At 48.6% G+C, this 23,162-nt stretch overlaps 11 protein-coding genes across 11 annotated transcripts; 5 read left to right on the top strand and 6 right to left on the bottom strand.

Moving 5' to 3' along the window:
- Positions 1-224: 224 nt before the first annotated feature.
- CDV56_108380 (ribosome biogenesis protein BRX1) lies at positions 225-1,357 on the bottom strand (the record flags this gene model as incomplete). Its single annotated transcript, XM_026761999.1, has 2 exons — positions 225-1,065; positions 1,131-1,357. The coding sequence occupies 2 exons, from the start codon at positions 1,355-1,357 to the stop codon at positions 225-227; spliced, it is 1,068 nt and encodes a 355-aa protein (XP_026617940.1).
- A 394-nt stretch (positions 1,358-1,751) lies between these two features.
- On the bottom strand, positions 1,752-2,988 carry CDV56_108342 (uncharacterized protein; the record flags this gene model as incomplete). Its single annotated transcript, XM_026761961.1, has 5 exons — positions 1,752-1,920; positions 1,970-2,080; positions 2,140-2,201; positions 2,265-2,357; positions 2,428-2,988. The coding sequence occupies 5 exons, from the start codon at positions 2,986-2,988 to the stop codon at positions 1,752-1,754; spliced, it is 996 nt and encodes a 331-aa protein (XP_026617939.1).
- A 582-nt stretch (positions 2,989-3,570) lies between these two features.
- CDV56_108313 (uncharacterized protein) lies at positions 3,571-4,180 on the bottom strand (the record flags this gene model as incomplete). Its single annotated transcript, XM_026761932.1, has 2 exons — positions 3,571-3,673; positions 3,813-4,180. The coding sequence occupies 2 exons, from the start codon at positions 4,178-4,180 to the stop codon at positions 3,571-3,573; spliced, it is 471 nt and encodes a 156-aa protein (XP_026617938.1).
- A 1,088-nt stretch (positions 4,181-5,268) lies between these two features.
- CDV56_108260 (uncharacterized protein) lies at positions 5,269-6,110 on the bottom strand (the record flags this gene model as incomplete). Its single annotated transcript, XM_026761879.1, has 2 exons — positions 5,269-5,893; positions 5,959-6,110. The coding sequence occupies 2 exons, from the start codon at positions 6,108-6,110 to the stop codon at positions 5,269-5,271; spliced, it is 777 nt and encodes a 258-aa protein (XP_026617937.1).
- Positions 6,111-7,393: 1,283 nt separating this feature from the next.
- On the top strand, positions 7,394-8,125 carry CDV56_108201 (uncharacterized protein; the record flags this gene model as incomplete). The annotated part of the gene is made up of 1 exon (XM_026761820.1): positions 7,394-8,125. The coding sequence occupies one exon, from the start codon at positions 7,394-7,396 to the stop codon at positions 8,123-8,125; it is 732 nt and encodes a 243-aa protein (XP_026617936.1).
- Positions 8,126-8,932: 807 nt separating this feature from the next.
- CDV56_108169 (uncharacterized protein) lies at positions 8,933-9,588 on the top strand (the record flags this gene model as incomplete). The annotated part of the gene is made up of 2 exons (XM_026761788.1): positions 8,933-9,031; positions 9,100-9,588. 2 exons carry the CDS (start codon positions 8,933-8,935, stop codon positions 9,586-9,588), a joined length of 588 nt encoding a protein of 195 aa, XP_026617935.1.
- A 920-nt stretch (positions 9,589-10,508) lies between these two features.
- Positions 10,509-11,097, top strand: CDV56_108118 (uncharacterized protein; the record flags this gene model as incomplete). The annotated part of the gene is made up of 2 exons (XM_026761737.1): positions 10,509-10,585; positions 10,641-11,097. 2 exons carry the CDS (start codon positions 10,509-10,511, stop codon positions 11,095-11,097), a joined length of 534 nt encoding a protein of 177 aa, XP_026617934.1.
- A 514-nt stretch (positions 11,098-11,611) lies between these two features.
- On the bottom strand, positions 11,612-14,007 carry abp2 (putative ARS binding protein Abp2; the record flags this gene model as incomplete). The annotated part of the gene is made up of 2 exons (XM_026761642.1): positions 11,612-13,306; positions 13,360-14,007. The coding sequence occupies 2 exons, from the start codon at positions 14,005-14,007 to the stop codon at positions 11,612-11,614; spliced, it is 2,343 nt and encodes a 780-aa protein (XP_026617933.1).
- An 884-nt stretch (positions 14,008-14,891) lies between these two features.
- On the top strand, positions 14,892-17,006 carry CDV56_107918 (uncharacterized protein; the record flags this gene model as incomplete). Its single annotated transcript, XM_026761537.1, has 1 exon — positions 14,892-17,006. The coding sequence occupies one exon, from the start codon at positions 14,892-14,894 to the stop codon at positions 17,004-17,006; it is 2,115 nt and encodes a 704-aa protein (XP_026617932.1).
- Positions 17,007-17,685: 679 nt separating this feature from the next.
- Positions 17,686-18,064, bottom strand: CDV56_107887 (CVNH domain-containing protein; the record flags this gene model as incomplete). The annotated part of the gene is made up of 2 exons (XM_026761506.1): positions 17,686-17,873; positions 17,932-18,064. 2 exons carry the CDS (start codon positions 18,062-18,064, stop codon positions 17,686-17,688), a joined length of 321 nt encoding a protein of 106 aa, XP_026617931.1.
- A 2,854-nt stretch (positions 18,065-20,918) lies between these two features.
- On the top strand, positions 20,919-22,627 carry CDV56_107731 (cytochrome P450; the record flags this gene model as incomplete). The annotated part of the gene is made up of 7 exons (XM_026761350.1): positions 20,919-21,067; positions 21,108-21,606; positions 21,676-21,996; positions 22,045-22,070; positions 22,118-22,202; positions 22,251-22,414; positions 22,465-22,627. 7 exons carry the CDS (start codon positions 20,919-20,921, stop codon positions 22,625-22,627), a joined length of 1,407 nt encoding a protein of 468 aa, XP_026617930.1.
- Between the last annotated feature and the right edge of the window lie 535 nt (positions 22,628-23,162).

The following is a 23,162-nucleotide window of genomic DNA, read 5'->3' as shown; positions in this document are numbered from 1 at the left end:
ATAAGTACCCGGCACTTAGGAATATAGCCACAAATCTAAGAATGAAGAGCATATAAAACTTTTAAATTATCTTTCACTCCTAGACGCCTTAGAATGGACCGAAAAAATGTACCCCTCGCATCACATGTACATCCCCTCAGGATATCAAGTCTAATGTTCATGGAAGAAAAGAGACAGAAACAACAAGTGGACCAAAATCGGAATCACGATGACCTCAAAAGCTTTTAAGAAAAGAGCTTCTTAGTGTCGAGAGCATCTGGCTTTCTCTCGCCTTCTGCCAAGCCCAACGTAGAGCGTTTCGAAATCAAGTTGGTTTGAACATCCCGACGCTTCGCGTAACGCGCCGCCTTGCTCAACCGAATCTCGCTGCGGACTTGGTTCGGGCTCACATACTCCTTGTTCTCGTAGATGACAGGGCCGCCGAAACTGCCTTCAAGAATGACGATTGGCGTAAGGACGAAGCGAGGTCCGACCTCAACGAGGGAGATCTCTGGTTGAACATTCTTGCCCTTGGGCGTGGGCTTGCCGTTTTCGTCGTCCTTTTTGCCTCCACCTTCGGACTCTCTAATCTCGTAGACGCGAATCCAAATCTTGCCGTCCACACCGAAGACACCGATGATTCGGTCAATGAAAGGCTTCATGCCCTTGACTCCACGCTTGGGCACGCAGAAAACTCCACGCAGCATTTCTCTGATCAATCCGCGGTACTCGTTTCCAGGGCTGCTCATAACCGGACCCTGTTCGTCAAACGACCGATCGAAAACGACAATGCCACGGCCACCCTTCAAACAGTTACCGCTAAATCCAGTGTTCAATTCACCCATTGTGTGCAGGTTGGTGAGATGAAACTTGATCGTAGGTCCGTTGGGAGGACGAGACAGCCATAGATACAGATCTTGACCGCGCTTGCGTGCTTCGAGGAAGAAAATGACATTGCATGAGTGGAGGTCTGCGAGGGAGTTCAGGAGTAGATTGTAACCGGCCGTCTTCTTTTTCGTATCTAATTTGCTTTCTTTGTGCGTGTGAGGGAGCAAGGAGCAGAGATCGGACAGCAGGTGTCGATGGCTAGAAACCGCTCGTCAGTGTCTCAGAAGATCAAGTCCGAAGCCGCTAACAAATCCTGAACATACCGATATGTCACACCTCTTGAAGTCAACATAAGGACACGAGTCTTCGGCATGAATCCAGAGGCAAGTTGCTTCTGGGCCGCTTCCACAGTGTGCTCATCTTCGTCTTCGTCGCTGTCGCTTGTGTCGTCGGCTCCGGCGAGATCTTCCATCTCCATATCTACATCTTCCTGATCTTCGGCGAGTTGCCGAGACTTCTTCTTAGACACTGTCTTGTAGACGGCAGCCATTATGGTTGGAATAGAATATTTCGGGTGAGCTTTTGGATTCTTGATCGTCGCAGAGAAAAGCTCCACGAGAATACCCAAAAGATGCGGGCAGAATATTTTTTTAGAGTTCACCGCCTTTGGAGTAAAAGGTCACGTGAGTCGACCACAGATTAAATCTCTTGGCATGCTGATACAGAGTAGACTTACGGAGTAAATAATACTTGCTAAATTTCATGCTCGATCATCAATGTTTCTGTTTTGCTGACGCCCGTTAGGACGATTCTTGCTACCCATCGCCAAGTTTGATTTTCGTGTATTACAGCACGGCCTCGAGGTTCAAGCACGGTTATGTTGATGAGACAAGACACACACGCTCGTAAAGATAGATATTGCCCGTTCTCTGAACGTTTTGTGCTCAAGAAAACGACACCAGCGCCTTGTCCAGACCCGAAAAGCCTTCCTGTCCCACTTTCATGCCAGCAACCCGGTTCGCGAGGCGTATTCTCTCCGCGAGATTCCAATTCTCCTGGCAGAGCCAAGTATACAACATTCCGGCTATGAATGTATCACCAGCGCCGATAGTACTTGCATCGATCAGTATCTCTATCAAATACCTTCAGGAAATCGACTTACTCAATGACCTCAACGTCTGGTGCTGTGTACGCAGGACTGTGCAACAGTTCACCAGCTTGAGTGTCTAGAGCAACAGCTCCGTCTTGTCCCCATGTGCAACATAGGAAAGACCTGGCGGAGTATATCAGTCAACTGCTGAACCCGTGGATAGGGTCTAAGGGCTTTCTTACGCATTGCGCGTCATGGGCCACTGCTTTCGAAGGCATTCCTCGGCCGACGCGTAGTCTTGCCCCTGGACATGGTTTAGCAGATTTTACCTCAGAGGCTATATGATGGTTGTAGGGAGCACTCATACCTGAGCCCAGCTCTTCGAGTAGAAAACCACGTCTGCCTCATTCGCAAGCTCCTGAAGACCCGGCCGCCCAGGTTTCTCTGCTTCGACGCTGATCTTAATTGAAGGGAAGCATTGACGTAGATAACGGATACATGCCAGTGTTACCTCTGGTATCCGGCCCTACAAATTGAGCATGAGTATTCTCAATGCTCTCCAGAGAACGAAAGTCGCTGACCTCGAAATGAAACCAAGTAGCATTGGAGCCGATCTTATCCGCAATTGCTGTAAATTCCTCGACAGTCATTTCTGGGAGCTCATTGTAGTTGACAATCGTCCTGCTTCCGGAAGCTTGACTTTTAATGATGTAACTCGATGCTGGCTCATTGAATTCTTCACGATAGATGCAATGCTTGAGTTCAACTCCGGGTTCAAAGTCTGCCAGGATCTGCTGCGATGCAACAGATGCCTTCGCGGGCAGAACTGCGATAAGGTTCAGTGAGACCTTTGAGGTTGACTTGCTGTGTGCTATCAATTGCTGTAGCACCTCCAAGGTATTCGGACAGTTTCCTCCGCGGCGACGAGAGATACTGGAAGCTCGCAACTTCTCATCTTCTCCGGGGTAGTGAGCAGTTCTGCATTGATGGTAAGCTGGGTGTTGGTTTGCCAACAAGAGGTGCGGGGACGAGTTTCCAACCAACGTCAAGATTGTGTCGACATAGCATGCACCTACTGCAACCAACGACATGTTCCCAGACTTTGATGGGTTAACAACACGATTTCGAGACTTTCAATTTGCAGAAAGGATACTGCAGTGACCGACGTGCGCGGATAATCGTGAGTTTGAGGAGGGGTTGTCGATTCGCATATTAGTCAGGCCCCACAGGCGACATCATCAGCATCAGCAACGACAACATGGCAGCTGCTGCGATGAAAAATGGTACACTCGAGTTTCCACGTACTCTCTATCTGCGATTTCAACTTTCCAGATACGTTTTTGATGCAATCTCATACCCATGGTGATACATAGAAACACAAGCAGATAAGTGGATTCAACGAATAGCTACGGGCTTTAAGATACAAAACCAAGAACTAGGAGTTGTGCACGAAATCTGTCTTCTCCATGACTACTTTCCAACCCGACATTGCCAGTATGGTCTTTTTTTACTGCCGGTCAAACATTCTGAGCGAGGAAAATGGAGGGGATAAGATGCCCATGAGCTATCCTCGACGTGTTTGAGGAGAGAGTTTGCCTGACCAGTTCATGTCAGAGGAGACTTGGTTGCGCCATCAGGTCGAGACATACTTACGGAGCGACTGCCTCAGGCTCTTAATGCTCGTCCTCCGGGGTTTCAGCGGGCTGATCGTGTGGGCCGCTCGGTGCGGGCGCAGTACTGGGGAAATGTTCTCTTTTCAGACGGCCGACCTCGATTCTTCGAATCTGTCAGCAATTCCGAGTCACGAAGGACGGTCGCAGAGAGTGTAGAATGCCTCCACAGGAGCGGAGACGAACTCTCGGAAGGAAGAATGAGTTGCAAGGTGATGGGTTCACACATAGAAATCAAGACTTACCGAGCGCCATTCCAAGTGATGTTGGACTTTTTTGGTTTGAGGTTTTCAGCAATCTGGCGCCAGGCGTCCTCCGAAATTGTGTGATTGACCTCCTTCAGAACGGCGACAAGCAAGGAGATCCTGAGTTCGTCGGTCCAAAACCTGGAAGGCTGCTTAGTGGTGGTTTCTGGGGTCTGCGACGCTTGATCACTGGACGCCACAGATTCCTGCATAACAGAGCTATCTGTAGCAGCTGAAGTAATTTCTGCGGGGGCAGACGACAGAGTCTTTTGCTTCTTTGCACCGCGCTTCCTTCCTGGGGCCTTCTTCTGCTGATGACTGGCGCTGTCATGTCCGCCTTCTAGGCTTTTTCTCTTAGCAGATACCATGGTTAGTAGTGATGGTTGGTGGTATCCAATCGACTGAATGAATTGTTTCCAATGATCAAAGAGCTGTTGGGAATAATGGTTGAGTATTTAAAAGAGAGAGAAGCAGAAGAAGACGCCCAGCTCATTTAAATAACCAGCGCTGAGACAAAGGTGTGAAAATTTTCCATCGTGGCCTGCACAGTATGGCACTTAACCAGGCCTCTTCCTATGCGCAGATGCACCAGTGGCACTAAGAATATCTTTTGGCCTAGGTTGACCACTCACCATGGCCATGCTGAGCTTCATTAAGACCTACTCTGCGGTCAGGTCCCCTCAACCACTACGTTTCCCTTTTTCCTCCCTCCCTGCTCAGTAGGTATTGCATCATAGGGCTTCTACTAAGAAGATGTCCTCACTGCTTTACTGATCCATGTTTTTTTCTCAAATCAGCACTAGCATTTCATGAACCTAGCAAGTGGTGTCAACTTTCGTCATCGGGGAAGGACTTCATCAAGGGAAGATCCGCGATATGCCACTTACAGTTTCAAGATTCTATCTTTTCGACCTCTCTGTGAAGATTCTTGAGCTGTGGCATTGCATCAGAACAATAGAATTAGAAGTAGTGAGAAGAAATGAACTTGAGCAATTGTCTAGCGTGCTAATATATTATATACCTTACGCCGGAAGATATTTCCTCCGTCTAGCCCTAACATCACAGAGATATATTCACTCCTGTGATTCTTGAAAGCTATCTGAGAAATAATGCCTTATACTCGTAATCTAGACTATCCTTCAATGTTATCACTCTATGCGTATGTGCTGCAACAGTACGGTCTACGAAAGCCTGATAAGTTTGCCCGTTCGGGCTCTCTAAAAGCAGGTTTGGAGATGCCTGAATATAGACAGAAGAAGGGGCTGATTCCCGTCAAATGAACATGAATAGAAGCTGACTGTAATGCTCATAATGGGCTCTATCTTGAATTCGAGGTAAGTCAAAAAAAACTAATGACCGCTAGATGTCCCTAAGTTACAGAAACAGCGTATAATTGTTCTCAATCAAATACATCGCTAACATTCTATACATGCATCAAGACACAAATGATTCACTTTTAAAACCTGGTATGTACAGGTCCATGGTTGATTTCGACTCGGGTCATCTGGGGAATATTGCGCTGACGGTTATTTTGATTTCGCGGCTTGAAAGGTCTTCCACCAGTCTTCTTAGCCTTGTGGCTCTGATCCCACCTCTGATCCTGCTGTCTGGGAGGAAAACCACGTCCGCATGATCCTATGTGAGGAGAATTATGAGGATGACTGTACGGGCGAGCTGAGGAGGTTGCTTCGTGAGAGCACTGGGGACGGCCAGCAGGATGCCGCGGCACACTTGACTTGTAGTTCAAACTCGAGTGGTGCTGATATTGTACGCTGTTGCTCTGGGTGTGGCGACCTATGCTGGACGGCTGAGAATTTGGCGTGATAGCTTCCGGTATGACTCTCTGTGTCTGTGGAGGACGGCGTCTTGATTGCATGCTCGGGGATGGCTCGCTTGGAGGGGGCGTAAGCTCGCTTCGTAGTGCAACTTCTCGGACAACGAGTACATCGTTATCGTCTGAACCGTTCACGGCCCCGGACATCATGGGAAGTATCTCGCCTGTCGTTTCTGGTGATTCGGCATGGCGCTGGCGATCACGCAAGATAGCTGCAGCTTCTTTGTTGAGCGTCTTGAAGCGGTTTCTGTAGGTCGCCGGCACCTATTAGCACTCTTCGCCTGTAAGCTATCCATTGAATGATGGTCATACTTCAAAGCGTCCGCACTGTAATCTCCACACATCACTTTGGAGAGACGTTTGAAGTCAGGAGAGGTCATGTTCATCTGCTCGAATACTGCCAGCAGCATCACCTTGTCCTTCCAGTCGTCCCATTTTATGGGAGCACGCCGAGTTGCAGGCATTGTTTAATGTTGCCGATAAAGACTCTCAATAAAGCCTCAAATTGAGCCTGCTTAAGAGACAGGGCAGTCGATTGGAGAATTAAGCGATAACCCAATGGAGGAATTGGAGGCTCGAAGGAACGATGGAAGAAATTGCCAGCTCAAGTACTTATACCCGGTTCGAAAAGAGTACAATCGCCATCACGCGCGTTACGACGCGCACGCATGCTGATACCACGATCGAAGATGCTATAATAAAAAGCAATTCAGAATGCATGATTAGCTCGAGACAGATACAAAATGGCGGAGCTGAAGCTGCAGGAACCATGTACGGTCGCTGTCGTGGTCTACAGCTTCATGAGGACTAGAACTCGAGTGTTCTGACAGCCAGGTAGATTAGATGCTACCGAATGGAAACTAAACCATACTCAGTGAAGCCATTTGCCTGGGATGCTTCTGTTAGCATGTGCAATGAATTATTTTTTCCTGTAGTAGAATTTTGAAGGGATTCCTACCTAACCTAAGAATCTGACCTGTCACATTGACCGTTGGGGACGAGCTGGCATGACAGGTCCATGCTGTCTTCCTTGCACCACATGCACCATCATCCTTCATTGAGTCTGCAGCCATTAGTGGACTGTAACACGACTGCTAAAAAGCCCTGAGCTTCCTTAAGATGAGCCGCACGTCCATCTTTGTCTTGAAATTATTCTGCAGCAATCACAAAGAACACTGTCCAGTTTGGCCGCATATCGCCTCTTTTCAATGCAATTCAAGAAGGATTGGAGCGATTCCATGTCAATAGCATGAGACAAAACCAAAATCCAGAATTGATTGAGAATGGGAGACGCATTCTATCAAATGTCTATGCAGAGAAATATATCCTTAAAACAATGCGGTTGACTTCATCGAAGAGAGAGCAGATTCATAATTGAAAGTCTAGATACCCATTTGAACGACATCACTAAGACATAGCTACAGTGGCCAATTATTCTCTGGGTTATCCGATTCTACCAGAAACCCAAGAATTAACTCCACCTGCTTTGTTTATTGCTTCCTCTACTCATGCCCAGACTCCTTCTTTGTTGCTGCAAGAAGCCGTTGTGGCGGACAATAACAGCATTTTTCTCCTGTTGGTCTGAATCCAATGCCAGAGACTTATATATCCAGCTTCTGTGCGAGAGAGTGCATCTTCCTCCATCAATCTCAATATCCCAAATTCCCAAGCACAACTGGGCCTTCTACTGCAGCTTTTCTGCTCGATACCTCTCTCATCAGACAAACCATTCGCTCCCAAGTCAGCCATGACGACCGTCAGACGCAGCAAGGCGATGCCAACTGATGGCCCTACGGCCAAGTTCCTCTACACAATCATCAAGCAATTGGACTTGAAGTCCGTCAGTCAACCCTTCTTCCTCTTGAACTTCCAGGAGGCGTTGTGGACTGTAGCTAACAATGTGCCTCCACAGATCGACTGGAACCTCGTTGCGTCGCAGCTTGAAATTTCCAACGGCCACGCTGCTCGGATGCGTTACTCTCGCTTTCGACAGCAAATGGAAGGAATCACATCTACACCTCGCTCCTCTCGCCCCAGGAAGACTCCCGCAAAGACTGGCAAGGGATTTGCCGGCAAAGCCGATCTGCAGAAGGACAAGGCGGCCCCCCAGCCGCCAGTGAAGCAAGAAAACGCTGGTCCTGCGTACGAGTCAAACCCCTACATTAAGGTTGATCCGTACGGTCAAGAAGTCCAGAATCTGGCAGAAATCCCTCAGGCCTCCGCTCAAGTGATGCATTCGCAGCCTGTCCAACCGCAGATGGTCCCATACACTCCACTGACTGTGGCCCCGGGAACTTTGACCATGTATGCGCCTGTCCCTGCTTTCCCGCTCTCTCCGCCTCTGGCCTTTCATCAGCAGTCTGGTCCAAGCACATGGGCTCCTGTCAAGACTGAGCCTGAGCCTGAACCCGAGCCGGAAGCCGGAGTCAAAGTGCATGATACACCCGTGAAAGTTGAACCGCTCCAGGAAGAACAGTAGGACAGGAATTGACAAGGCCGGAAGAAATTAAATGAGCAAATTCGTGATGAGTGTGGAGCATCTGTTGCATGACTTACGGTGAGGCGTTAAGATGTTTGGCTTATGTCCATTTGATTCTCGATGTGTGAATTGGATCTATGATTTGATAGAGTCGGCGTCGCAAATGTATTCTATGGCTCGATTTTTTTCAATGTGGTTTGACTAGCTGATTAAGTATACTATCCCTTGATGCTCGGAACCATGAAATGCAACTATTCAGTCATCACGTTCTCTTCAGATTCTGTTTAGGGCTACTGAGCCATACGAGAACTGTTTCTTAAGTTTCTCTCCTGACAGACAGAGACCGGAATGAAGCATAGAGGCAGTCTAGTGTCACACAAATTGACTTGATATGAGCGCCGATTTAGTGAGTCTCTGGAACTCACTTTACCTGTGGTCTGGTCCATCACTTAGCATTGATATCTCACTTCAATCACAGTTCAGACTCACCTTCTGTGTTGCCGTAACGATCACCAGCCCCTACCTCTCGGCGTGCTATTACAAATATAATCGTGCCACCTATTTGTCTTCTCTCTTCTTCCTAGATATCACTCCCTATCACTCTCTTCTCCCTCCTTTGTGATCTTGTTTTGTTCTTCTCCTCATACCATATTATTCCCTCATGTCACCCACATAGCCATACCACATCTTACCTTGTCTCTGCATCAACTCGTTCAACTTCCCTTCAAGAACTCTCAATACCTGAAGATTCTGTTACCTTCCTCAAAGCTGTGTTTGACAGTCATTAGTACTTTTAGTTCACTGAAAATGTCGTCCACCAACCCCGAGACCAACGGCGAGGAAATCAATGGCGCCGATGCCATTTTTATCATTGAATGCCTCAAGCATCTCAACGAGTCTAAGCAGGTCAGTCAACACGAGTTCTTCATGTTTCTATCTTCTATAGAAGTGCAATACCTCTAACAAGCAGCCAGGTCGACATCGGTAAAGTTGCCACTGCCTTGAAGTACAGCAATGTGGCATCAGCCGGCAACCGTTTTCGCGCTTTGCGCAAGCGCTATGGATTCGCAAACCTGGAGTGCAAGAACTCCTCTACCCCTACCAAGGCTGGCAAGGCTGGTGCTACTGGCAAGGCTGCCAAAGATGGTCCTGCTGCCGATGAGGATGTTTCGTCTCCTGGCGAGACGGTCCCGTCCTCTCCCTCCAAGCCTGCTCGCAAGCCTGCTGCTGGCCGCAAGGGAGCCAAGGCCAACTCGAAGCCAATTCCTGCCACTGGCCCTGTGGACACCGATGGCTCTGTCTCTGCTTCCAAGAAGCCTACCGGAAAGCGCGGTCCAAGAGGCAAGGGCAAGCAGGTCGTCGCCCAGCAGCCGGCCGTTATGGAGTCTGTCGAGATTCCGGTCATTAAAGACAACGGAGATGTGAAGATGGAGGAGGGCGACGCCATCAAAGCTGAAGCTTAAACGACCTGCCGAGAGTATGAATACTGTAAGTTGTCACGCCGTCTTCCCACATAAGGGAACACCATGACTGATAGCGTAGGTACGAAGCAGGTACACTCTTCCACTTTTCGGATCAGCGTGACGAACGACCTCAGGATGGAAACAGTCATCACAGTCGAACTGGTAAAAACTAGGATTCTGGAGGATACGAGCACTAATCTGGAAATTTCGTATTTGATTTTGAGCCTTGATGTTTCTTTTGTGGCACTATCTCTCTACCGAGAAGTTCTAAGCATTGAATTTGTTTGGAGCTCATCCTTAGGTCTAGAATAGGTGCTATTTATGTTAGAAAACAAATGATAGCTCATCGATGACTGTTCAATAGCATACAATAAATCCGTAAAGAGCTTATACAAGACTATATCGCTAATCGATACACCCTCGATAGAGGCGACATACAGACGCAAATCCAATCAAAAAACAATAGACTCTTTCAACTATCCATCCCCTTCGTCAATTCTTGTTTCCCCATAGCCTAGAAACACTTGAGAAGCAAGTCATTCTTGTCGCTTGACTGTTTCAAAAGCTCAGAATAAGTGACCTGGTCTACTTCACATATTCACTCCTCTCTGGCATCACCTTTCCTTTACGATCTCTTTATCCTTTCGGTCACTGTGTTGATCTGCCTCTCGTAACACCTCTCTCTCACCTCTGTCTTCGAATACTCGAGGTCACTCCCTCTGGCTCCTTGCTCTCTTTATTCTCTCTAAAGACTGCCCCTTTCTTCAACTTCCTCAGCTTTCTCCCTATACCATCCGAACTTCAACACCATACCTACATCTACGATCCAATATCCCACCCAATCTACCATCCAAAAGACCAACCCACCAAACCAAGCAAGGTAAGTCCGATCTCCACCCCCGAACCCCAACCCCTTTTGAATGACCTCACTAACCAAAGCCCAGGTTGACTTCAACGAAGTCGCCAAAGAATGCAACATCGTCACCAAAGGAGCTGCGTACGTCACAGCCACCTCACAAACAGCTCCCCTTGTGAACTAACCTTCCGCCCAGCGCAAAACGCTACGAACGCTTGATCAAGGCTTACAACGAGACCACGACCACCGCCGGACCCGAACCCGACGCAGCTGCAGCCGCAACTTCTCCGGACTCTACTCCCAAGAAAACCAGAACTGCCAAGGCTGGTCCTGCTAAGAAGACCAAAGCCAAACAGGCGGGCGAGAGTCCGGGACCCGCGAAGCGCAAGGCTGCAGGGGAGAGTAGCAAGACCAGAACAAAGAAAGCTCGGGTGTCGAAGGAGACTGTCGTTGAGAGCGCAGAGAGAATGGTTGAGCAGAGGTTGAGCCCCGTGAAGGGGCCAGAGGTGTCCGATGCTGAAGAGGAGCAGGGTCAGGGCGCTGATGCGACTGCTGTCGACGGCGAGGCGCTGTTTGACCAGTTTTGCAACTCCGAGGGCGACGATCATATTGCTGTCAAGAAGGTCAAGAAGGACACTGAGGAGGTAGCTTGATTCTGTGTTTTCTGCCGCGGGCTGCTGTTGCAGCATGATTTCTTGCTATGCAATTTGGGGGCTGGACATTTGGTTTCTTTTATTGGCCTCATGTTCTTGATTCAGTTGTGACTTTCAAGCAGATGTTTGCGCATTGACTCGCTCGTAATCTTGAGTCATAAATTTCATCGCGTCAAGTGGTTCTAGCCAAAGAGCACCGAGATAAATACAAAGCCCTATTTATGCTTTCATTATGTTCTACGCTGAGGTAAAAAATCGTGTCACATCTCAAACATATCATTTGCGCAGGGGGTATCTATTAACAGAATTCGAACTTTAGAACCCAGCATCACAAGCTGGCGACTACTGCAGATGACACCATGACATGTCAAGGGTTCCGACTTGGAATCGAACGCCAGGTGGCATCAAAAAGTAAAACCAAGGGTATCATTATAAGTATTCAGATGATATACGCAGACGGATTAACATCGTGCTGGCGCAAGCCGACTCGAGTGGGGCAAGCCAGTTGGCGTCTTCATATGTCTGCCATCACTGACTCGAGAATCTTGCGTTTGTACTGGGACAGCGACCGCTCCCTCTTCTGCATCTGTGCTCGCAATTTCATGTAACGCTGTTTCCATGTCATTTCAGACACGGTGCTTTCTGCACCGTCGATTCCGTATTCCGCATCGGTTATACTGTCAAGTTCAATAACGCTGTTGTCCATATCATCAGTCATTCGGGACGGTTCCTCAGGTTTACCAACATCCATATTCGAGATGCCCGTATCGCTGTAGACGACTTTCGTGGAGAACTGAGAACCGTGTTTGTATTCATGGGAAATCGTATAGATGATATTGGACGATGTCCTATCGGCCGCCATCGTTGAACCGTCCCCAGCAGCTATAGGCGCTCTTCCGACATTCACTGTCATGGAGCTCTGGGCGTGACCGGTGAAGCCAAAATGCCCTCCAAGCCCGAGATAAAGAGCTGATGCGAGAGCCGATAGCCCCGAGGGAAGTCGTACGTAAGTAGCACTCAAATGCCTCACGACGGAGAATGCCAAGGCACGAGCCTCCTCAGCGCCCAGAGGCACTGATCGGCCTGTGAGCTTTGCGCGGAGTAATTCGCCCGATAGAACACGGGCAACATCGTCAAAGCTAACCTCCAAGGCCGCGTTATTATCAGATAGAGAAATGGCGTTCGTATGCGGCATGACAGTTTGCACAGTACTGCCGCTAAATAAGTCACTTGAATGAGCGGTAGAGCCGTTCCGATGGCTAGGTTCCACCTTAAGGGAGGCAGATGGAGTACTCATTCCATTTACCATTAGCGTCGGTGGTGTGGCAAGGCGGACAGGTCCGCCTAAGTGTTGTGGAACTTGTAATTGAAGCTTGTTTGGCCTGGCAGTCGCATGGGGAAAGGGAGTAGGCGACTGTTGATATTGGGAGTCTGCACGAATTGTGGAATTCTGCTCTAGCACAATAGCAGGCGAAGATCTTGACCCGGGACTCTGACGCTGCCTGGAATCAGTCCGACTAGGATTCACGGGAAACGTGGAGAATGGACCAGAGACAACGCCTCTCTGTGGAGGTCTGCCCCGGGTCTTCCCAGTGATCGATGCATTGCTGTTAGGCCAGGCAGAAGAAACTGCCGGACCATGCCGCCTCCTAGATCGCGACTTTTCACCAGGGGACGGATCGATCGCCGAGCGTGGCTCTGCCGTTGGAAGAAGAACTTCTGATGGATGATGGCCTCGCGGGATTATCGCTGACTGTGGATATCCAGCAGGCGATGCGTCTCGATCTAGAGGTCTCCACCGAAGCTCTTGGCCTTGCTGGTTGTCAGTAGAGCCATCAGCTGGGAATGATGATGCAGCAGTCATCCATGGATCGTTGTCAGGAAAAGCACTGAATGGGATGGCGCTCTGCGGAAAGGTTGCAGAGTGATCTGCAAATGAGCCTGCCTGCATTATCCCGACGGAAGTATCCAGCTGAGGTCTTTTCACCGGCTTCTCGTTAGCTTGCTCCCTTTCCTCGGCCCGTTTGCGCCCACGTTTCGGTTTCCACTCAGGGACAAGCGCACGCAAGGCAAGATCTTCTTCCAGCGGTACGCCATCGCGAGTGTCACTAACCGCTGCGTTGGAGGCCGGAAGCTGGGTGTAGTACGGATGAGAATGGCCAAGGCAGTATTCGAAGAAGGCATCTACATGCATTGCGCGCATCCAACGCTATGAGATATCAGCACCTTCGCGACACCTTGGGTAAGCGCAACTTAACGAACCTTGAGTCGCACCGCATATTGCTGAACTTTTTGCGTACTTTGCTTCTTCTCTGCCGAAGGGGGTTCTACGCCTAGCTCGATTGCTAACTGGATCCACGTCTTCAGCTCCTTATTGTCCAGCTTCCGAATAAGCTCCCAGAGGGTGAAGATGCTGAAGCTTTTGCCATCACTCCGAGGCGGAGATCGGAAAGTCTTTCGAAGCTCAGTGGTGTCTGCAGAAATTGGAACGTTTGGGTTACAGTAAAGAATGAATGTCACATAGGCATCGTCGATAGTTTCATCACTGATATCACGAGAGGGCAAGCCCCGCGAGTCTGCCTGATCCATTGGGTCCCTAGCCTGTCGCTGGCGAATGGTATCATAAACTGGAGGAGACATCGACGGCCCTGAGCGCGTAGCCGACGTCGCAGGAACGACTGGCCGTAAACCAGTAGGGGAAGATTGCAGGCTGCGAGGAGTCGCTTTGCGATGGAGGGGAGGAGACTTTGAGGCTCCTAACCGACTGCGAGCGCTCCCTAACGAAGAGGCACTCTGTAACCCTGGCTCCAAAGTAGAGGAGTATCTCGCATACTGCTGGATAACCACCGGTGTTCCTCCAATGTCATTTCGATCCGATTGTGCTATCACACTGGAGAACGAGCTTTCCATTGCGAGTAATTAAAAAAAATCAAGACGAACAAAAACAAGGACTTGTTGATTTCGAAATTTGAACCGTTGAACCGGATCTGAGAATGAATAGAAAACCGAGGATCATTTGCATTTGTAGTGGATCAACTCAAGATGCCAAAGCTCAAATGCGCATAATCGCAACACTAGATGCTATGATTTCCAAGTGTGACTGAATCGCAATAAACAGAATTCTGTAGATCAGGGACCAGCCCAGATCGAGCGCATAAATATGCCGGCTTATATGTCAACAAGGAGCGAGCAAATTACGGATATATACTCAGCATTGGAATGGACGGGATGAAGATATCGAGTCTGGACATGTAAACGCCATCGTTTCGGTCTGGAACGGGGAGAAGAGGAGAGATGGAGTGGCTGGACGACTGGCGCTTTAAAAGAGAGGCCGCTGACTGTTTCTATTTCGGGATTCTGCTTGTTACCCTTCTAAGACTAGCGTTGTGGCCTTAGGGGCGGGGGAGTGGGTGCCTGGGACTTTAGTTGCTGTCACATGCAACACTAGGCCGCATTAGAGTGATCGTGGCCTCAGGTATGAAGACCAATGCTGATTTTCTCTTATCGATAAACCTTTGCAAGGGCGATAATCGACGGCAACACCGACTGACCTCATTATCCTCTCTCTCCCCATCAGTCCTCTTGAGGCCCTCCTACTCCATTCTCATTCAAGCACGCTCATTTAATTCTCCCTTCTGCTGATTCTAGGTCTACCAACACATGATGCTAGCACCTGTGTCCCCATTCCTATCTGAACTTCCGGTGTTTGAGTAACTGACCGACAGGCGGGCCATGTGTTACCTGCTGCCGACCCGATCTTCTATCTGAAGTTAGGGCGAATACTCTAAGCAATCATGTCTTCTTCAATGCGCTTTCCCCGTCATCGGACATCTAGCTCGTCTCGTCCTATTCGCACTAGCCGTACCCAAGTGCAATCATATCTTGAAGATAGCAGTTCGGATGATCGGCTGAACGAAGACACCGACTCTGGCGAGGAGCGATCTAGACGAGCGTCGCTTTCGCTGCGTCCACGCAGTTCGAATAGAGCTCCGATTTCTTATCGCGAGGAATCTACAGATGACGACTTTGAGCAATCTGCCAACGAGGACGCTTCAGCCGTGGTGCCTGTTGAAGCTCCAACTCGATACCCCTACCCGTTTCCCGAATCTGCTAGCAATGGCACGTCTTCTCGACCTAGACTCAATCGCACAGTGAAAACTAGGTCCCAGACTAGAAGGTCCAAACGATCCCCCGTCAAGAGCCGCCTGGAGTTAGGTAGACCCCTCAACAAGCGTCCAAAGGTTCAAGCAGATGACATGCTCCCGGTCGGTTCTGAAGTCATACCACCTTGGCAAACTCTTCCTTACCACATATTGTTTGATATCTTCTTCCGTGCATCATTTCCTCTGGTGGATGAGAAGACGGCAACTAGGAACAGTTCGACGCAATGGCTTGTGAGCGTTGCCTTGTTGTGCCGCGCTTTTCATGAGCCAGCATTGGCAGCCCTCTACCATTGTCCGCCTTTGACACCTATCAAATGCCATGCTCTGCTCAACCTGCTATGTCAGCCGCAGGAGACACTTTCAACCAACTATAGAAATAAGATCCAAGAGTTGCACGTCGACGTGGAGACCCTGTTGCTCCACAAAAGCGGGCCGACGCTCGGTTATTTTGAACTGCCTAGGCTCATCGAAAAGACCCCTCAAGTAAAAAAAGTGCGGTTGTATCACAAAGACGACTTCATTGTTGGCCTCGCTCCATGGCACATACAGCGGTCTAAATGGATCTATCCCGAGAGTCTATTCGAATCGATGAATTCGAGCTTGGTGCACCTGCGCAGCTGGGATTGGAACAGCCGATTTATGGAAGCGGAGCGCTTGATTCCCTTCCTGCTCGGCAAACATTATGACCGAGCGTTTCGTGGCTTGAGGGAGTTACGGCTGTTGCATGTTGCTTCAGAAGACATTGATCACGATGGAACCGCGGAGCTGTCCAACGAGCGGGAAGTGATCCTCGCTACTGCGATCAAGGAGCTTCCAGATTTGCATCGGCTGGAATTTTCCGAGTGCTCGATTGTCAACGAGCATCTTCTCCTCAATATGCCCTCAACACTTACGTCCCTCACAATCAATAACTGCGATGAAGTAACAACCTCAAATCTTAGTGCATTTCTCGCCACTCATGGGCAGCATCTGCGTGAACTCAACCTTAATCACAACAGGCATTTGAGTATGTCATTCGTTGTAGGACTAGCAGAGTTTTGCCAGGTTCTTGAAAGGTTCAAGATGGACATATCTATGCATGACTGGTCCAGTTATCACGATGTTGAGCCACATTTCCGCGAGTTGCTTAGTCCCTCTGAGGTGCCAACCTGGCCCGCCACATTGCAAGAAATCGAGCTGATACAATTGCGAAAATGGGACGACACGACGGCTGAGGTGTTCTTCACATCTCTTATCGATTCCGCGTCTGAGCTTCGCAACTTGCGCCGCTTGATTATTAGCGCCATCTTGAAGATCGGATGGCGTGACCGTGCATCTTTCAGAGAGAAATGGATTGGAAAGATGGAGAGGGTGTTTTTGAGAAGGAGCCCTCCTCCGAATCCTGATCTTCACACTCTTCGCAAGGAAACCCCGCAGCTTGACCAAAATGATGCTGCTACTCAGTCTGAAGCACATCATAGCGGTTTATCCACGCCATCCAAGCGCAAAAGCGCACGCCTTGCGAAACGCAAGCATTCAGAAGCTGAAGATAATGTGGAATTGAGTACACCAGACCGAGTATCGAATGGTGGCCATGCAGACCTCTTTATCCAAGGCATGTGCGATATCGTCATGGTCAGAATCGACAATTTACGCCCGACTGAACTGCAGTTCAATGAGCAAGATTTTCTTGATGATGAGCTCAGTGGTGACGAAGATTGGAATGGTAACGATTTCGATGCTAGTGCGGCAGGGCATGCATGGTGATATCAACGCCCTCGGGTTCTTTGTCTTTCCATCTCTACGTTATTTCCCCATTGCTCTGGTGTTGGAGGGTCTCTTCTTCGCGCAAATTCTAATACAGGCGCTCGATTGGTTTCATGGTTGCTTCTTCATGTCATTCTCCTAATTGGAGCACCCCAAAAAAGCGGCGTCTTGAGAGGATATTGGGTTCCGGGATAAAGAACGTTATTTATCATGGTCAACGGTATGGGCGCATTAAGTTTCATACCCTGGTGGCTCTGTGTTTTCAGAATTTCTCTTCTCTACAAATGAGTGTTCCCCAATACCGTGTACTCTTACTGGAATATGGGTATCCGCGAATGCGAAACTACGCTCGCCACTTGCGAAGCTATCTCTGACGGTGGTAGAAATATCCTACAGCTTCACCACTCACTACCTTGCAAGCCCACTAATTGCAGAACTACATCAGGGCAGCAACAATTCTCGACCTTTGCCATTCTCAGGTACAATGTCTGCTAATAACCAGCGGGTATCCGACTAATTACCTACAACGGATGTGAACCATTCATAAACTCATATACAGTACCCTATGCTCATCATGTTATTAACAACCTGCGCAAACTCCGCCGTGACCATTCTAAACCATGTTAGATCTGCGAAAACTGTCTGCTGCGCAATAGACCATGCATGGACTCACCATCAATCACTGGAATTCAAAGTGGCCATCAACATTGATAACGCGCTCAGACAGGTTGACATCAGCATCTTGGTATTCTCCTTCCGTGTTTGCCAAACGAGCCCGAAGGACGGGAACCTCGCCGCCTCCCTCGATAGCGAAGTGAACATCCTCGGCGGATTCGGAGAAGTTGACACCTTCCCATTGAAAGTGGCCTGCGTCTATAAGTCATCTACCGTTCTGCATAGGAGTCATTCTTGGGGGTTGAAGTACCGTTGTCATTTCCGAGGAAGTGGTTTAGGTCAATCTGGGCGTCCTGCAGGTCACCATTGGAGTTGCGGAGTCGGGCAACGAGGACATGGTTATCCTCGATACGGATGTCTTCAGCGCTGAGGTGGAAGCTCATTTTGAATGTAGGAAAGACTTAAGGGGATTTCTTCAAGGGAATGATACTGATTGATCTGAACTGATGACGAGAGTTCCCCTTCTCGGGAAACAGCTTTAGCTTTATACCCCATCACCGTCCTGATATGTGGGCCCTTACCCATATAGCTTATAGCACGACATATTGTGCTAACCACCTGGCTTTGGCCTATTTGCTCGCAGGTCGCGCCTTTTTGGACCCTGGTGGGTACCACCGTGGCCGGTGCGACATTGAGCAGCGAACAGCGTCCCTAGCCCTATGCGAGTGTATCCTCTTTTGGCCTGAGATGCAAAAGTGTTAGGCAACAATATTTCACCACCAGCCACAATTATTGTACAGGAGCATGCAGAGTCACCGCCATATTGTGGTGTTGAGGGTTGTCCCCACCTGTGTGCTGCCATCGAGGCGCTTGGCGGCCACTTCAACAGTGGACCCTGAGGGGTAATGATTTTGTTCCATTCTGACCCCGCTCCTCTGGTTTATCCGAGTGAAAATCAGTCGATGAGGCAGGGAGTAATTCCATTATGCCAGATTGCGGCATGCATGTCATTTATGAGGTTATTGTGTCGTGGTTTGCTGCGTAGGGAACTTTCGCCGTCTGATATTGTCGTGTCATTGCTCGCAGCAAATCGGAAGGGGATGAGGATTTGAGTGTTAACGCTGTAGGGCTGATGTTGCCGCCGACTGTTGATTTGTTGATATCACAACGGTTGTTCTCGCCTTACAGGGACAAGGATGTGGCGGTGGTGGCAGGCAGGGTGATATGGCTACTTCCATGCTGGCAGTCACTAAAGCAAATGGTCAGCTCCGAAACACGGTGCTTGCTTTGCGTTTAGAGAAAATGAAGAGTACCCGCGATAAGGGATGGACTTACTCTCGACAGTGTCTGTGTATCCACAGCATTGTTTTCTGAATCACTTTCTTAGTGATATAACAGTGTTGTTCCCCCGCTGAGGGTTCCTTGACAACTGACGGGGTGAGATATAGGTAGCCACAAGTCGAAATTACCTATCACGAGGGAAAATTCAGTAAAGTCTGAAAAATCTCGACGACATTGTTTCAGCTGTGCATCAACAGTGGCTTGGTAGATAATCGACTGTGTCCGCCATACCTCGAGCATTTCTGTAAAATGTTGTTGTTAATCGACAAGCCCCGGGGTCTCTGAAGTCGACTCAAAACATACTGAGGTGCAACGTGACACCATAACACAGATTATTGTACCACTTTGCCGTATAGCTACACGGTCAGGAACAGACAAAAAAACGCCTTTTGCAACGAGTTGCCAGAGCGCAGGTTGGATCCAAGCCAGCTGATTGTTGCAATGAAGTCATTCAAGCAAACCAGTTGACTCTCAAAGTTGACTTTTCAATGCCTGATCATTATATTAATCCTCCACCAGATGTAGGGAAATATTCTATTCCCTAGGTACTCGGAACAGATTCCTTCTTATTCGGAATGATGGACACTCATCATTTCAACATCTCCGGTGCAAAATCATCAAATCATCATGCTCCGCTCATGTCTATCAAGGACATGATCGAAGAGATTTTCATAAAGTGCTCCAAAAGCCAGCATCAAGGGCGGAAATTTTTCCATAATGTCAGGTTTGCTGCTGAAAAGACACCTTAGAGTTGGCCTATCTTGGTAAGGGAAGCAGCAGGGACATAGTAACAATTTCTTTTGTTGTAAAGTGTCATTCCCTTTCCACATTGAAGCACGCAGGCTGATCACCGAGTCCTTGCAGCAATCACACCATTGGCGTCAATATTTGAACCAATCTTCAGTAGCAGAAGCTGCTCGATATTTCACCTCGCCCTTTCAGTGGGCCAGCTCAGCTTGCCACTTTTCCGAACGTGCTCGCTTCTAGGTGTCAGGAATTGCGACTAAGAATGATTGATCAAGTCTCATCGTGCTCTGATAAGAGACAGTCGCTCTCGACGAGGATGGTAAACTCTGTCACCTCGACTGATGTCGTTATCCTCCTTCACATACAGATGACGCGGATGGAAGTCACTGTTAAGATTTTCGCGATAGCCGCGAAGTAAGGATTGATACTTGCGTATCTCAATGCTTAAGGCTGCATATACTGGATTTGATAGAAGATGTCTCTCGCCTTCGCTCCTACTTCATAGTCCATTGGATCGCATGCAGTCTACGTGAGCATCCGGAAGCCTTGCGTCTGGCCTTGCGTCTTTGTCCTGCGAATCCTAAAGAGAGATTAAACTATCCATGCTGAATCACTGAAAGAATAGCCCGAAGGTATCGTCATTGATATAGATCAAGTCTCGAGGTTTGGCTCAAAATGTGCCGGCAGCTGATCTCGATACACCTTTCTCATGACTTCCAGTAAGTAGCAAGGCGGCACCGAATCACTACAAAAAGACACGACGGGACATAGATAAACCATGATTCAGTAGTTCTTGTGATAATTGACAGTGATGCTTGGGGCCAATGGCTATTGGTTCGACTTGGGTGAGTGCTCTGCGACGGTCTCATGCAATGTCCGCCATCGTGCATGGTTGCATGCTCATGATGTAGCCATCAGTCTTACCGACCCACACTGCTACGTAGGACGATGCGATAGCGGGGTTCTATCCCCTGTCTCTGATGATTGTCAAATTGTCACTATTTGATTTATCATGCCAATGGTTGTGATTGGAGGAGCGTGGTTGGCGTCCTGCTGGCATCTTGGTGCCGTCCGACTGACAGTTCGCTAAATGTGCTAAATACGCAACCTACTTCTTTGTCATTTCTGCCATTCTTCAGCCAGTTTGTTTCGTTTCTTGGATTGCTCAAAAAAGGCGCCAGAATGAACATCGCTGCTACATCCTTCAATATGTCTATCACATGGCAGCTCGCAGCCATCCTCATCGCTGTAACCGTGGTTCGGGACGTCTGGGTTATCATCTACCGATTGTTCTTCCATCCTTTGGCGAAGGTCCCAGGACCTCTTCTCGCAAGAGCATCCTTCTTCTACTCCTTTTGGTACAATAGTACGTATTACACCAGACGAGATCCACCTCAGTAACCCGGAAAATCTTGACAAGATCTACTATTTTGGATCGCGGTTCGGCAAAAGCGAAGCCTTCTACGGTGGCTTTGGTATAGATAATGCCACCTTCACCACTCCCGGCCATGACCTCCATCGGGTGAAACGAGCAGCTTTAAATCCTTTCTTTTCGCGCAAGATGGTCTTTGAGCTAGAAGACGTCGTACAAGAAAAGGCAAAGAAGTTGGTAACTCGGATGCGATCGGCGTTCGAGTCTACAGGATACATTGACCTGCACCACGGATTTCGGGGAATTTCCATTGATGTCATCACCGACTATGCATTCGATGATTGTTATGGCTGCTTGGGCAAGGAGAACTTTGGGGCTGAGCTATTCAATATGCTCCGCGATATGGGTCCTGCATTTTGGTTCTTCCAGCAATTTCCTTTCATACGAGATCTGGCTATTCAGACTCCATTCTGGCTCGCCAAATTGATGAGCAAGCCACTGACAAGACTGATGCTGCATCGTGAGGTAAGAAACACCTTCTCATCATGACCTATTTTGTGTCGGTGGTCGGGACTGATTTGTATTCCTGTTCAGCGTTCCAAGTACCAGATCCTGAAAGTCAAGGAGGCTGTGGAAAGAGGTGATAAAGTCTCACGAAAAACAGTCTTCCACCAACTCCTTCGACCAGACGCCGCGGAAGGATACAAAGTGCCCACTATCGAGGAACTCAATGACGATGCCTATGTCTTCATTGCCGCCGCTGCTGATACAACAGGTAACGCAATGACGATTGCAGCATATAATGTCGTCTCCAATCCAAAGATATATGAACGTCTGACAGCAGAGCTGAGAGGGAAGTTTCCAGACCCTGAAGCGAAAATGGACTTTGTGACCCTTGAGAAATTACCCTATTTGGTACGTTGCACTCATACTGCATTGAGCATAATGAACTAAATTATGTAGACTGCAGTGATCAAGGAAGCACTTCGGTAAGCATACCTCACCGGACTGTAAGATGACCACTTACACAATCCAGATTGTCATTCGGTGTCGTTGGCCGACTTCCACGAGTCGTTCCCAAATCTGGTGCTGAGTTCCATGGTTACCATTTCCCAGAGGGAGTATAACAGATGTATCCTTTTCTTGGTTAGTGACACTAAGCGATATAGTCTATCGTGAGCATGAGCTCGTGGATGCTGCATCGAAACGAGGACTTATTTCCAAACGCAGAGACGTTTGATCCGACGCGCTGGCAGAACCCTGCCACTTACAGTGCCCTCGAAAAGCACCTCTTCGCGTTTGGCAAGGGCTCCCGGCAATGTGTTGGGATGCAGTGCGTTCTGATTTGAATCGAGATTGTTGTCGGACACTGACATCGCCTAGACTCGCTTATTCAGAGCTCTACATAACCCTCGGTCGAGTATTCCGGCAATTCGACGATTTGAAGACGCGGAAGAAAACCAGAGAAGAGTTATTATACGATGACTACTTCACATCCTACCATCCTGAAGCATACAACAAATTTATATTCGAGCGCGCCGGATAGTGGTTGAGTACAACTTCCGGGTCTCGAGATACCTATCTCTCTAGGAGTATATTGAATGAACGGGGTCACCAGCTCCACGACTCTTCACGTTTGAGCTTGTAGTGCTTAGTGCAAGGAAATAAAGCCAGTCTCTAAGGTAGCCTAAGGCATATTTCCTGTTATATCGCCCTCTGGCTCCCCCAGTGTGACCTCTTGACACTCTCAATCAGCCTTCAGCTTGGTAAATAGGAACTATTTCAACTCTGGTGGAGGCCCTATCTGCTTGAATAAGGTCCTTGTGTTACTGTTCCAAGTGAAAATAGCTACTTAGCTCCGGTTCCGCTTCAGGTCATTGCTAGGCACAGCTAAAGCAACACAGATAAACAACCCAGCTCTTTTAAACTCCCCTCTCCTCTTCTCCTCACTACACCACCTTCCTTTTACTCTACATCGACCTGTCATCCCTCAAGTACTCTTCTTACTCTCATATTAATATACATACTCCACAACCGCACCTCACAAGACTTCTCTTTCTCTTCAAACTTCCAAATAATCA

This window comes from Aspergillus thermomutatus, assembly GCF_002237265.1.
Source record: "Aspergillus thermomutatus strain HMR AF 39 chromosome Unknown NODE_15, whole genome shotgun sequence".
In the NCBI taxonomy this organism is placed as follows: domain Eukaryota; kingdom Fungi; phylum Ascomycota; class Eurotiomycetes; order Eurotiales; family Aspergillaceae; genus Aspergillus; species Aspergillus thermomutatus.
This window is presented reverse-complemented; position numbering and strand designations above follow the sequence as displayed.